Genomic DNA, 13,852 nt, shown 5'->3' with positions numbered 1-13,852 from the left:
ATAAACCCCTGCTGCTGATAGTGGGTGTCTTTTGTCTTCAGCCGACCTGAGGCTTTGTTGTATCTTGGTGGGTTTAAAAAACGTTTTACTGTTATGTTTCCCCGAGAGTTTCCCAATTCTATCCGTTCCAGTTCTTCCTCTAAATAGGCTATGAGGAAGTAGTTCGAATGATGACAGCTCGCGAGCAGTCCCACTTTTGTGGGACTGTGTACAAGCCACTCCTCCTCAACCCCCTCCACTTACCACCTCCACTTTACCTGATACGGGGACTAAATGGTGAGTCTGGTAACACTGTTATATTATATTCTCGCAGATTATGCGGATAGCTTGATATTATCTTTACAATATTATGCAATATGGTTTATACCTTTATGGCTCCTCTCTTTTGATTAGGTTGTTGGTTCGATAGTGCATGCAGGTATCTATCTGTGTGCGTTTGTTTGCAGGGTCTAGTAGTTCTTCAATTTTACTGTTATATTTTTCCGTTTTTCCATTTCTGAAAACATAACAATATCAGTCGAAAGGGAGGCGGTAGAGCTAAAAAACGAAATAAACTTGACTATCCTAGTAATTGGCAAATATTTCAAAAACAACCACTGATATTCTCGATCTGAAAAGAGATTATTCTAGTTCCCCAAAATAGGAAACTTTTGTCCAATTTAACCGTTTCGAAGAAAGCAATAGTGGAATCAGCTGAAAATACGCCAACATTTTTGCACTCCCTTATGTTCGTCTAAACACGACACTATTTTTATAAGTCAAAAAGTGTATCATGAAGTACATTCTATTTGGTTGGCTGAATTTAATTTTAACTGAACAAGAAAAAACAAACGAAAAATATAGCATAATAAAATGATTACCAGAATCTGAATTCTAGAAGAATTAATTCTGTTTGAGATTGCTCGTCTAACAAAATCCCACATGTGCTCGATGGGATTCATGTTTGGCAAACTTGCTGGCCACAGTAATCTTTCAATATTCTCAGTACATTTTGAATTCTTGTCGTGCGATGGGGCCTAGCATTGACATCGATGGCTCCAATTTCATTTCGGAGAGGATGAATAAGGGGTTCACTAATGTTTCAAACATATTTTTCTCCTGAGTATGATGACGGTGCATTATGCCTCCCCAAAACATTACTGATCCTCTTTGGTATGGAAAGACTTCACTGGCAAATAATAATCTTTGTTGTCACCCTGGCCTTCTCCAAACTCTGTGTTTCGGCCGAAAAAAGAACATTTCGCCCTGAGCCAAAAGCCAGACACTGTAGACGAGCGGCTATGTGTCTCCTGGCCTCCTGGATTGCAAATTGGCTCTAGCAAGTCTCCGCGGTATTGTGGTACTAGAAATTAATCGACCAAACTTTATTCTTAAATGAGTTTGGACAGCTGAGCCTGTTATGGTTCAATTCTGACGTACATATCTTTCTAGATACGGATCATCTCTTGCAGTAGTTACCCCAGTTCCACGTCCCCAGTCAACGCTGTTAATTTCCTGGTACAAATGCACTATTCGGGTAACTGAAGTCCATCCGCGATTTGATGATTTGGCAAACTCTCATCACGAAAAGCGACTATTCTTGCTATATGAAACACTAAAATTTTATTGCCAGATATAATTGCAAAGAAGAACTCGACAATCATTTGAACACGCTAAATCGATATGAACCACTTTTCAAATATTGGTATCCAAAATTAGAGGAAATTGTTTTTGTAAACGTTTTTGGATGCCTATCGCCGGTAAAAGAAATAAAGATTGAGTATACAAAAAACCAGCCGTGAAAAATATTTCATTTTACAAGGGGAGTCCAAAAAGTTGTTAAATGAAATGATATTAAAAAAAAACATTGTGGTACTTATTCTTTGATTATTGAATCCAAATTCACCCAATCTATTCCTGAAAGTAAAATGGACCTGAACAAGAAAGTAACTGGCCTGCTTTTACTAACTTTATGACTTTTTACTTGTAAAAATTCAACCAAAATCAGATTGGTGAATTATAAAAATAGTTGAGGTATCTGACCAAATGAAAAAATTATCGTAACCTCTTACACATTTTCCAGAATTTCTGTCCAAATATTTTGGAGGTATGAGTGTAGATTTTGTGAGAATAAAAATTATATAAATTAAAGAGTGTGCATTTACACCCTCGATAACTTATTAGACGTTGAGGGATTTATTGAGAATTGATCAATAATATCCACCTGTGCCACTTTATCTGGTTTTGTTCAATAAAGTAATATCTGACCATTGGATAATGTGGATATTCGGTTCAACAGTTGTATATCTAAAACTAATGACGATAATTATTTGAAGAATTATAATTGAAGACAAGGTACACATGTTATGCAAAATATTTATTGAGAGTAATGATCAAGTAAAAATAAACTGTATTATATACAATATTTATCAAATGAATATCGATTAACGGCAAATCGATACACCTATCACTAATTAACATTGAAGCAATATATATCATATTTTTGGTATTTTTTAGTTAGTGTTTTTGAAGAGAAAACATTACTAATCTGAAAATTTGTTTTTCACAGGTACTAGTATTGGATTCAAGAATATTGCTAGCAAGATAGCGAACGAACTGAAGCTGTGACTGCTTGTCAAAGAGCCGGAGATACCCAGCGAGCCAACATAGAAAAATGCTAGCAATGTGTAGCGGTTTCCAAACTCAGTTCCTCAGTGTTCAGAGTGTACCAGATGAAAAAATCAGAAAACACCAAAATGGCTTCTGTTTCTCACCGTAACTATCGAATATCGCTCTACAAATTTAGTTTTTAAGATTAACCCAGACTCTTTGCTTGTGATATGCGGAATTGAAGAGCGAAAGAAATCCTAGACAAGTTGTATATTAAGTAGATCTCCTGATTTTGTTTTCAGATTTTTCCCGATGACTTTTTTCTAATTGTGGAACATTGACATTATCAAGTGGTACTTTACTAGTGTTATGCTAACAAATGAGATAGAAATAAAGAGAATGTATTATTTTATATGGAATCATAAATATTTATTATATTTAGTCGATTGGTTTTTGTCGCGTTTCAGTTAGTGTTACGATTTTATTTTTATCAATTTACTTAACTTTTTTTCCAGTCAGGATTTCAAACAAAAATGCAATATTGTGTGAAGTGTGTCTTTTTTTTGCTGAATTGTGTTTATTCATTGCTGAATTGTGTTTATTCATTAATTTGAGTTTTGTGTATTTTTGGCAGGTTTTCATACGAACGTTTTCCCTCCTTTTTTAATCAATTTAGAGTTTCAAATATGGAAATAATGGAAGTAGCATGACTATATCTGGTCATGGTTGACCGGAAAACTTGAACGAATAAATAACATCCTTTGTTTTCTGAGTCTACTGCCATCCCTAACCTTCAATTATTTTATGTCTATTTTTCTTCAAAGCGATACTCTAAGTTGATTGGTTACTTCCAGCCAATCATGTTCAAACTTATAACCATCCGACAGTCTAGTCGCCGTGTTTATAACTTTTTATGTGATTTTTTTATAGTGCGAAACCCCGAGCACAAATACTGGACTTTCAGTGGGTGCGTCGGCGCTTGGATAATTTTTCAAATTGAATTTGTATATATTGTATGAAAGTTGTGTGTAAGACTGAATGTTAAAATTATATAGAGATGTAATATTTTTAACAATTTTTACTGCATTTGCATTTGTCAGGCGAGTAAAAATTATTCTTCACACATATTAAAGTATGCTTAGCAGATTAATGGGTTGACAGTTATTGTTGATGAAAACGCTCAAAATATATAGAGAAAATGGTAGTGCATTCGAAAGAATACCCTGTCCTCGTGAATTACTATTGAAACAGTTGTGCGGAGTTCCATGTATCTTTTTTTGAAAACACTTCTTTTGTTAACTCATTCAGTTCGATATATGAATAAGTACAATTTTGTCTGAATATTTGTAACACGAAAAATTGATGTCTGAAAAGAACATGAATTATATTTACCAGTTATTTTAAAGTGTATTGAAAAGTAATGAGATCGGTTACATATGAACATTTTATTTCACCTGAAAAATGTTACAGCTTTGTAAATCCTTAACACATTCACAACTACTTTCAAAATTTGATGTAAAACAAAAAATCTAATATTTTCATATACTTCTGGCTAAGACATGATCTTCCAGTCACTATTCATTCTTCAAATGTCCAGCCGTTTTTCATGCTGTTTCATTTCTTTACCCAATATATTTATTTTGAAAATTTTCAAATTTCTTTCGGACAGGATATTTTTTAAATTTATTGAAAACCTACTCTGCTCTGCTTTATTAGAAAACACATTGAAAATTCTCTATGGCTTTTTCCTGTTGAATGTAAATGTAGTAGACCACTTTAACATAATGTCAGATCTGTTCATCATGAGTGTACTTAGATAAAAACTCCATCTTCACCTCGTTGACTGGCCTACTTCTTCTAAAGCTACATTTCATTTAAGTTGCCCCACGAATTATATTTTTGAAACAACTTCAATGAATCTTCGGTCATTTTATTAACTTGGTTTGTACTATAGATACTTGTTTTAACTTTTAGAAGAAGTATGGAATGCATTTCACTAAATTTATGATAAAGTAATGTAGTATACTATACTATGAAGCATAATTGTTAGGACAGCCTAGAATAGTTGATTAAGCTGTAAAGAGCAATGTTTGCTTTTCCATAAAAATACAATTCTTTCACTGGGGATGGGCACTTTATGTTAGTTAAGCTATTGATCATTTATAATAAAAACTGAACTCATTGGAGAGGCATTTTATTTCCTATTGAATTCCTATTCATACATTACCTCAATGTGTCACTTTTTAATACTCTGTCAGGGTAGTGACAGATTTTTTTTACTCTTTAAATTCCAAGTGTGCAAATTTCAGTCTCAAACGCAGAGCCCACTGCTATAAGAATCTTTTTTTTTACACAAAAATAATATTCAATTAGAATTGAAAAAAATTCTGGTAATTTTTTTTATTTACGACAATGCCTATTTTTACACAAAATATTCAACAAATTACACGTATGTACTGTAACAATAATCTATAATTGAAAGGGGTATATTTTTAGGAGAGATCAATTTTTGGTACTTCCACATCTTTATACAAACAAATGTGGAAAGGAAGAATGCGAATGATTTCAAAAAATTAACTTTATTCCAAGATACGTAGATCATGCAAAGAAGAAACTTTCAGGCACAGCCCTCTCGAAACAACTACTTTCATTAAACATTGAATTATACAAAAGAAAAAATACTTTTGAAACAACTACTTACATGATATGAAGATTGATGTATACGACAATAACTTTCCTATTCAGCGTGTTCTCCAAACATTCCATACCAATATATAAAAAATGATATGCATGACTGCCATTATAGAGGTATAACATTTGAGAAATGTTTCGCTAACGTGTAGCTTCTTCAACAGTGATTTCAAATTACTGTTGAAGAAGCTACTGTCACACAACATGTGATATATTTCTCAAATAAAGTTTGTGGAGATCAAATCGTAAGGTTTAGTTTATGAAATTACTATGGATCTTCATCAAGTAGCAGCCGAATCAATCAGGAAAAAAAACATTGTTAAGTGTTGCAAAGAAAATATATGATCAAATATCGGATAAGAAAATCAGACCAGTAATGGAGAAAAGTCACAAAACAGATTTAGAAAACAGAGTAAACAAGACCATCATCTTACAGCAAAACAAGTAATCTTCAAATCACTACAACAGAGTGAAATAGCCCTTTATAGATATAGAGAAAACCTTCGATAAAGATCCTAAAGTTATGGAAAATATGAAGAAGAGGAATTTGAAATCAGATCATAAATATTGAAAATATTAACACAAATAACAGCAACCACATTAGAGCAGAAAATCAGGTTCGTTTTCAACAAAAGAAGAACTGAGGTTAGGAGGTGACTTGAGTGTCCAAGCTACAATAAAAAAATACATGTTGGATGATAAGTAGTATTCGGAACCTTTGGTGTAAAATCAATCTACTGAAAACTCTTTTGTCTCACAATAACAAATAACTGTATTTCGATGCACGTTTCGCAAAACAAGTTAGCATCATCAGGAGATGATAAAACCTACACCCTTCTGAAGTATAATCACAATTTTAATGAGTGAGATACAGTTGGTTTATGAGCTTGTGTAAAATCGCACACAACCAGTTTTCCTACTTTTAATGGTAATAAGAATTATAATACTAAAAATTCCCAACAGTTGGAAGTGCCAACACACAGATTAGTTGTATCGGAATCATGTCCAAGGCTTATGGCCATCAAATTGTACAATAAACTTCCAAGGACAATAAAGAATGTGGCTCCAAAACAGTATAATTATCAAATCAGAGTTGCTCCTGGATTAATCCTATTATTCTCTCAAAGTATATATGGATGATAACTTATTATCATGTAGATCTGTAACATTTTAGGAAGATTTTAATAACGATACTGTTACATAAATAACAGATTATTTTTGGCTTTGACTTTTATATAGTATGTGTCTGTCCAACATTTTAGGCCGATTTTAATAAGGATGCTGTTGCATAAATAGCAGATTATTTTAGGTGTTGACTATTATATATTGTATTATATTATCTATGTAAATTGTATATTGTGCCTCTAAGTACAAGGAGTTTGTATTTTAATTTTTGTACATACATACTCAATGTCATCTATAGATGATCCAACTGAATAAATATTATTAATTAATAAAATAATTAACAAAAATACATCATCTTATGTAAAACGTCATGCCGACACTTGACCACAGAATACTCTTATAGTGACCCAACCATTTTCCTAAGACAACCCAAATACAACAAAACTATATGTATTTATAAGGAGAAAAGGTAGGTTGTCATTAAAGTGGTGTTAATGCACATAAAAAAAATTAATATTTTTATTCTTAAAACAAAGCACTCTCTGAAAACAAAAATCTACCATGTAACAATTCTACTGACACAAAAGAAACTGTGGTGCTATTCTGAATTAGAAATGCATTGTTCAACTCAACTATCCTCAAAGAACAAGCCTGAGTAAATGAGAGCGGAAACATTTCCCCTTACAAAGACGCCGTTTGTGGGATCGACAGAGAACTCAATCTTTGAGTATCAAAAGATGAACAAAGCTATCAGTTAGTTGAACGCCTCTACAGGTCATATTTAAATTTCTGTAGTACTGTATATAAGTCCCCAATGAAACAAATATTTTCGAGAAAGTATTAACCCAAGCAATCGACAAAGCTGCAGCTCATTTATATACATCAGCTTCATTTCAACAAAGCTACGTGTCTGTGTCACAGACACGTGTCTGTGTCAACATCTTTCAGGAACATGTCTACGTATTTATATTTTATGTCGAAATTATTCACTTCACCCTTCAACTCGGAAAGCCGCCCTAAATAGTCCTGAAGATGAAACAATGCAGTTTCGAAACGTCGACAATTTAGAAATTGGTTTTCTTAAACATTTTGACAGAATTCCCGCCAACTTGACAATCAAAATCATATTCAACGGTCGCCATCCTATTCGAATTTGCAATTAATGTTTGAGCCTAAATTTACCATACAACCTTTTGCATTTAGGCACATATCTTTCCGCGCTTGATTTGTAAGATAATTATCAAACCAAGGAGAATTTAAAACCATATTTAAACGTCCAAATAAACTGATTAAAAAAATATAGTAGACTTCAAAAATTTATAAACAACTTTTATCATAAATTTTGTACAAAGAAAGTGAAAAATTATACAATTGATTTAATAAATATTGAAATACATTTCGACGTATTTTTAGCTACGTATCAGAAATGTGAGAGTTGGAGTTGTTTCAGATTTCAACTTTCATGTTTCTGATGAGGAAGTTAAAAATGATTTGAAACTATTAAATCATAAATCTTCAAAATGATCAGATTCATTGGGTAATAATGTTTCTGAGCAATTGCTGTGACGGAGATTATCATAAAAAAATGATAATCTTCTTCAAGGCAAGTTGTCAGGTCTTGGAGGTCCTTAAACTTCCGTACAACACGTGTGAGTAACCTAACCTCTTTGTTGTCCATCAAGGTTGTTATATTCTACATACGACTTTTTACAGTAAAAAAAATCCGCTGCACAACATACGACTTTTTTACATTCAACCATAACTTATAATAGATCAGCTGATGACATACAATATTTTTGTAGCAGTTGCAAACTGCAAAATGTCACCTCTAGCACAAATAAAATGAAAATGGACAATTTTTACATACGACCTTTTGCACTAACAGTAACGAAATGGTACATCAACAAAGTTTCAATTAAGAAATTTGTTATTGCGGTTTTTTGATGTAGCAGTAGAATTTATTCACCATAATTTAAAACTTGAAAGATGTTATGAACGCAAAATTAGATCACAGTTCTGAAATTAATAATAATGTATGGGCAAAAATTAGTTACTGCCGGTGTTGGACTCATCAGTGGTTTATATCATGAAATAAAACACTGAAAAGTCCAGTTAGTTACTTGCAGTAACTTTTCAGTTTACCCTTTATTACACTTCAACATATTTTCTATTGATTTGTTTTTTTTTAATTTTATTTTGAAAGGTGAAAAACCCAGAAAAGCAGTAAGAAACATTGTATCCTCCACAAAAAAAGTAATTCAAAGAATACTTCATTTGAAATTATTCTTTTATAATATTGACTTACCATACGTGCATACTTGATGTAGTCAAAATGGTTGATAAACATTAAGTTAATAAATTTTCGAGGGTTACATACATCTACCTCCATTACAGTTGAAGGACATTTTCAGGACCAAAAAACTGTAGATCTTTGCTTTCATCAGTTACTGCAACATATTTTCTATGGCTCTCATGTGAAAAATTAGTTACATTACCGATCTTTGTAAAATCAATTATCTAAGATTTCATTGGATTTGAATGTAATGAATTAACGTTACCCAACTTCTAGACCACACTGCAGTGCCTCATTATCAGAGACATTTTGCTTGTTCGATTGATGACCTATTCATTATGTAGAAATTCATATTGAATAAACTCTTGAAAATGGTTTAATAAACCGAAACCAGTCGTAACGAATGAAAATCGTAGTAGAAATTAGACAAAAGTTTAAAAAGACATTTTGAAGTGAATAATGATCAATTATATATAATGTTGATTAAACTCCTGATGCACTGAACTACTGAACAAAAGTAGCTCTCTAACCAATGTAAAATATTTTATGTAAGCTTCTATTCCTTATGCTTTGAGCTTAGTCATCAATAAATTATGATTGACTCGAAGGGAAAGTGGTGAACATAGAAACTATAATTTGTTGTCCAAGGAATTAATGATATAGTGCTTGTATTTAAATCGCAGATGAAATATGTGTCGTGGTTTGTAAACTGTTAGGTGAAAATCTCACAATAAATATGTGATAAAATTGCTTTATACTTGATGAAAATCCATAACTCATTAATAATAATAATAACAATTTATTTTCCCAAGAAACACAATGTATATAGCAGGGAAAAAAATAATTCAAAAAAATTACTAAATCATAACTAAGTACGAACAGAGCACACAAAAAAAAGATAAATCAGAAATGAAACTTGAAGAAAATATAAATATTACATTATTATCAACATTAACATAAATGTACTCATCAGATAATATATCTATACAAACAATATTTTTTTTAATTAATCTGGAATTTTTGTTTAATTTTTTCAAAGCATTTCGTAGCTCATTGTAAAATTTGATACCTTAATAATAAATCGAATTTTGCCCAATATTTTTTCATTTTCACTAATTTCAGATTCCCTGAATATCTTGTTAAATGGTTCTGTTGGTCACCATTGATTTTGAAAGTCAAATTTGAATGTTTCAGCTTATTTTTGGCCAAATGAATGAAGGTACATAATTTGAATTTATTTAAGAATGACAAATCTAATAGTTTTTTTGGTTTATACAAGTTTACTGTAGGCTCTTTGTAGTTCAACTTGTATATATACCTTATAATTTTGTGCTGAAGTTTTTAAACTGGTTTCAATAAGGAACTTGTTGCCATACCCCATACTGATATAAGATATTTTGGAATATACTTATGAAAAATAAAGCAATTTAAGGTATTTTATGGGTATAACATTTCTTATTTTGAATAAAATTTCAATTATGGGAGCTATTTTTTTACTGTTTCAATGTGTTTTCTCCATGATACATTTTCATCTATAATAAGACCAAGAAATTTAGAACTAGGAGAGTATTTAATATTTTCATTATTAAATTTAATTGGATCTTTTGAATCAATTGATATAAACTTTTTTGATATGAATATAAATGAAGATTTTTGAAAATTCAGTGTGATTTTATGACATTGAAGCCAAAAAGATATTTGATCAAAGTCTTTTGAAATATTAATTTTGATTTCTTGTACACCATTTCCATTGTAAATTAAAGTGGTGTCATCAGCAAACATTTGTAACTTACCACATAAATTTCTGTAGCCAAAGAATTGAAATATATAAGAAACAAAACAGATCCAAGTATTTATCATTGCGGTACCCCACATATTATTTTTTTGTACTGATTATGTTATAATGGATTTTCAAGTATCAGACAGTTCCATCACATATAGCATTTGTATTTATTCATTTATATTTTTTTTCTAATCTGATCAATTTTCAATTATTGCCAAGAATTCAGAGCAGTCTGATCTGAGCTTATTTAATTTTGTTTATTTAAAAAAAAAATATCTGAAACCATCTCTCAACTTCATTCGTAAAATCATATCAAGTACACTCAAACTTTTACAGTTCAGAAATAATTTGTGTATTGAATAAAAAATATTTTATTATTATACTAACAAATCTTATTTAAAAAATACATAAGAAAAAGTCCTTTCTTAAAAAATATTAATCTTAAAAACCAAACATTTAATTTTTCGCAGGTGGTCTGAAAACTCCTACAACAACCGCATGATCTCTCTCATATGGCTCTAAAGTAATCTGCTCCTGAGGCTTTAACTTATCTGCCTGCAGTTTCTTAACCTCTGATGCAAAGACAGCCTCGGGTTGGGCGGTAGAATCGATACAGGATGCTTTTATGGAAATCACAAAATGCCCTCCATTTTTAAGGAAATACTGGGCATTCAAAGCAACGATTCTAGCCTGATCAGGCTGAGCAACATCAGCGAAAATTGTATCTACCATACCAACCAACATTCTGTACTTATGAGGATGCCTGGCATCTTCAATTATAGGAATGATATTTGTACGTTTTTTGGCAACGTTTATCAAATCTCTCCCAGACCTGTGTGAGAATTCTACTGCATAAACTAAACCTTCTGGACCAACTACATCCGAAACATGTGAAACTGTTGTTCCTGATGCTGCTCCTAAATATAAGACTCTGCTACCAGGAGGCATGTATATTTGGTCCACTCCGCCCAAGATAGCTGCAGCTAGTTTGCTTCGGAAAGGATTCCACACTCTGTACTCTGTTTTATTACCATCATTCTGGAAAGTAGAAAAAAAAGTTAATATTGTATAACAGTCACTGTTTAACAAAAAAATCAAACCATATTTATTGCTATGATTCTATTACAATTTAATGACTGATGAAATATCTTCAATCTGGGACAATTTTTGACAAATAAAGTACTTTCGAAAAAAATCAAATATTCAACTTATATCTACTTCTTCGTCAGCAATGTCATGCAGATTAGTTTTGATTTCAATAAATTGATGGATGTAGCCGTTACTATGTGGTAGGAGATCGTTATGAAAAATGTGAAATAAAACTTTCTGTTTTTTTACCACTTTTATTTGTAACTCACGTAACTGCAGTTTTGTCCTATAAAAACATTTTCAAACTAATATATTGTATTAGTTTGAAAATGTACTTATAGGACGAAAATGCAGTAACATGAGTTACAAATAAAAGTGGTAAAAAAATAGAAAGTTTTATTTCACATTTTTCATAGTTTTGATTTCAATTTTCATTATTTGGAACCTCATTCAGAAGATAATTGGAATTACAGTATAAAAATTAAACAGAAGTTTTGCTAAGTCGTGCTTTTTCACCATTTTTTAAAAAAAAACAACAAAAGGTTGACTTTTCATTCAATAACTACATCTCAAAACTTGAAAAAATCTTCAAATTGAATAAAACGTGTTATGAATTTCTAGTAATAATATGACTGAAAATGAAATTTGGTGCCTGATTGAATATCAAAAGACAAAACCTATCATTCACAAAATACATTGTTTAAAAAAAAATCACTGACAACATTTCAATGTTATCAATGTCTACAACGGCAATTCTTGTACATTGGGATTTGAAATTGCACAGGACTCTATACCTGCATTTGGAGAATGCTGAATATCACTAATAGTCCGACTTTCATAAACTTTCTGCTTCAAATAACAGAGCAAGTTCAATGGTTGGGTGATCGGGGTGGTCACTAATAATCCCAATTATTGTATTCTATAATTTTACTTCTGAACATAGAAATTTGGGAAGTAAATCCAAAACCTGCACTTTTCCCAAACACCAGATATATAATAGATACTCCTCTCGATGTACGTTTCCCAACGAAAATGGCATCTTTAGCAGGTGACAGTCTACTTCATCTCCTTTATATATTTTAAGTTTCATAAACATTCGAGTTTAAAACAGGTTTCTGTTTGCCGACAAAGATATAATTTTGAGGAAATCGAATGTTTTGTATGGAGCAAAATGAAAGTGTATCACAGCATGCGATCGTGAAAAGAAGATTGATTTCCCGCTTTTTGAGTGGTCTTATCTCCAAAACTAGACCAAAATGCAAAGTTACAACTTCGGATTCAAGATCAGGAGATCAAAATAAGTTATTCTAATTGAAAATTGGCAAGAGCCAAAAAAACATCAAATATTAGGAAATTTCAATTCTTTTCATATTGTGATAGTTACCTCAACAGAAATCCTCTTCTCTCCATAAACTTCAGATCCAGGAACCAAATTAAGGGTAACAAGGGCATCTTCCTTCCCTCTCGCTATAAAAACTCCTTCGTGTCTATGTGGTTCAATAACTACAGTTTTTCCACCCTTAAACCCTCCTCCGCTCGGGCGCCCACCTCTGGCACCTCCGCGTCCACCCCCACGACCACCTCCACGTCCGCCGCCGCCACGTCCACCTCCACCTCGTCCGCCGCCGAATCCCCCTCGGCCACCGCGACCGCCTCTGTCGCCACCAAATCCACCTCTGTCTCCACCAAATCCACCTCGACTGCCTCCCCGACCGCCGCCTCTACCTCCAAAACCACCTCTGCCACCGCCACCGCGACCTCCTAAAACCAAAAAAAAAATTAATGGGGCCGAAAATAAATAATTTGTTTACTTATCAAATATTAAAATCCGAAAACTATATATAAAGTAACAACACTCACCAAATCTATCCATTGTGTTAAGTATTCGTAGGTTCAATCGTACGATAAAGTTGAAATATAAAGTTTTAAAATTTCAACAACACGTGCCCAACACTGATTTTAAAATAGGTACATTGAAACATAAATACATAACCCCGAAATCCTTAAGTTGAAGGTTCCTCTTCTTATTTTTCGACTGCCTCAGCTGACAGAGCTATGGAACAAATTCGAACTGACGAACACGCAAATGCAGATAATATAAGTTTCATAATTCGAACATGAAAATCTGGGAAAACATTGATTATTGTTATGAGACACACAAATTCAATCTATTGAGTTTGCAGGTGTAACACTTGTTCACACCAATGTATAAGTCCCTAATAAATGGTAAATCCAATTTCCACTGAGCCATTGTAACAATTATCTAATTTATGACAACACCG

At 32.2% G+C, this 13,852-nt stretch overlaps 2 protein-coding genes across 2 annotated transcripts in view; one reads left to right on the top strand and one right to left on the bottom strand.

The window, feature by feature from the left end:
* LOC111517709 (serine/threonine-protein kinase MARK2) overlaps positions 1–4,773 on the top strand; it is a 53,850-nt gene extending 49,077 nt beyond the window's left edge. The window contains 1 exon segment of the mRNA XM_074172262.1: positions 2,549–4,773. Coding sequence (XP_074028363.1) covers positions 2,549–2,607 — 59 coding nt within the window. The 3' untranslated portion in view covers positions 2,608–4,773.
* A 6,063-nt stretch (positions 4,774–10,836) lies between these two features.
* On the bottom strand, positions 10,837–13,587 carry Fib (rRNA 2'-O-methyltransferase fibrillarin). Its single transcript, XM_023173948.2, has 3 exons — positions 13,431–13,587; positions 12,955–13,331; positions 10,837–11,519 (listed from the first exon to the last, which is right to left on the bottom strand). The coding sequence occupies exons 1-3, from the start codon at positions 13,441–13,443 to the stop codon at positions 10,938–10,940; spliced, it is 972 nt and encodes a 323-aa protein (XP_023029716.1). The 5' UTR covers positions 13,444–13,587; the 3' UTR covers positions 10,837–10,937.
* Between the last annotated feature and the right edge of the window lie 265 nt (positions 13,588–13,852).

This window comes from Leptinotarsa decemlineata, unplaced genomic scaffold (assembly GCF_025532065.1).
Source record: "Leptinotarsa decemlineata unplaced genomic scaffold, Ldec_3_MD MMD2_tig00000035_RagTag_RagTag, whole genome shotgun sequence".
Classification (NCBI taxonomy): domain Eukaryota; kingdom Metazoa; phylum Arthropoda; class Insecta; order Coleoptera; family Chrysomelidae; genus Leptinotarsa; species Leptinotarsa decemlineata.
Note: the sequence above shows the minus strand (reverse complement) of the source record. Positions and strands in the feature narration are given on the sequence as shown.

Bases quoted from the DNA above. Each gene is read 5' to 3' on its own strand.
- Fib (XM_023173948.2), bottom strand. The intron at 11,520-12,954 runs GTAACTATCACA...TCTACTTTCCAG, and splicing joins AGAAGAGGATTTCTGTTGAG to AATGATGGTAATAAAACAGA.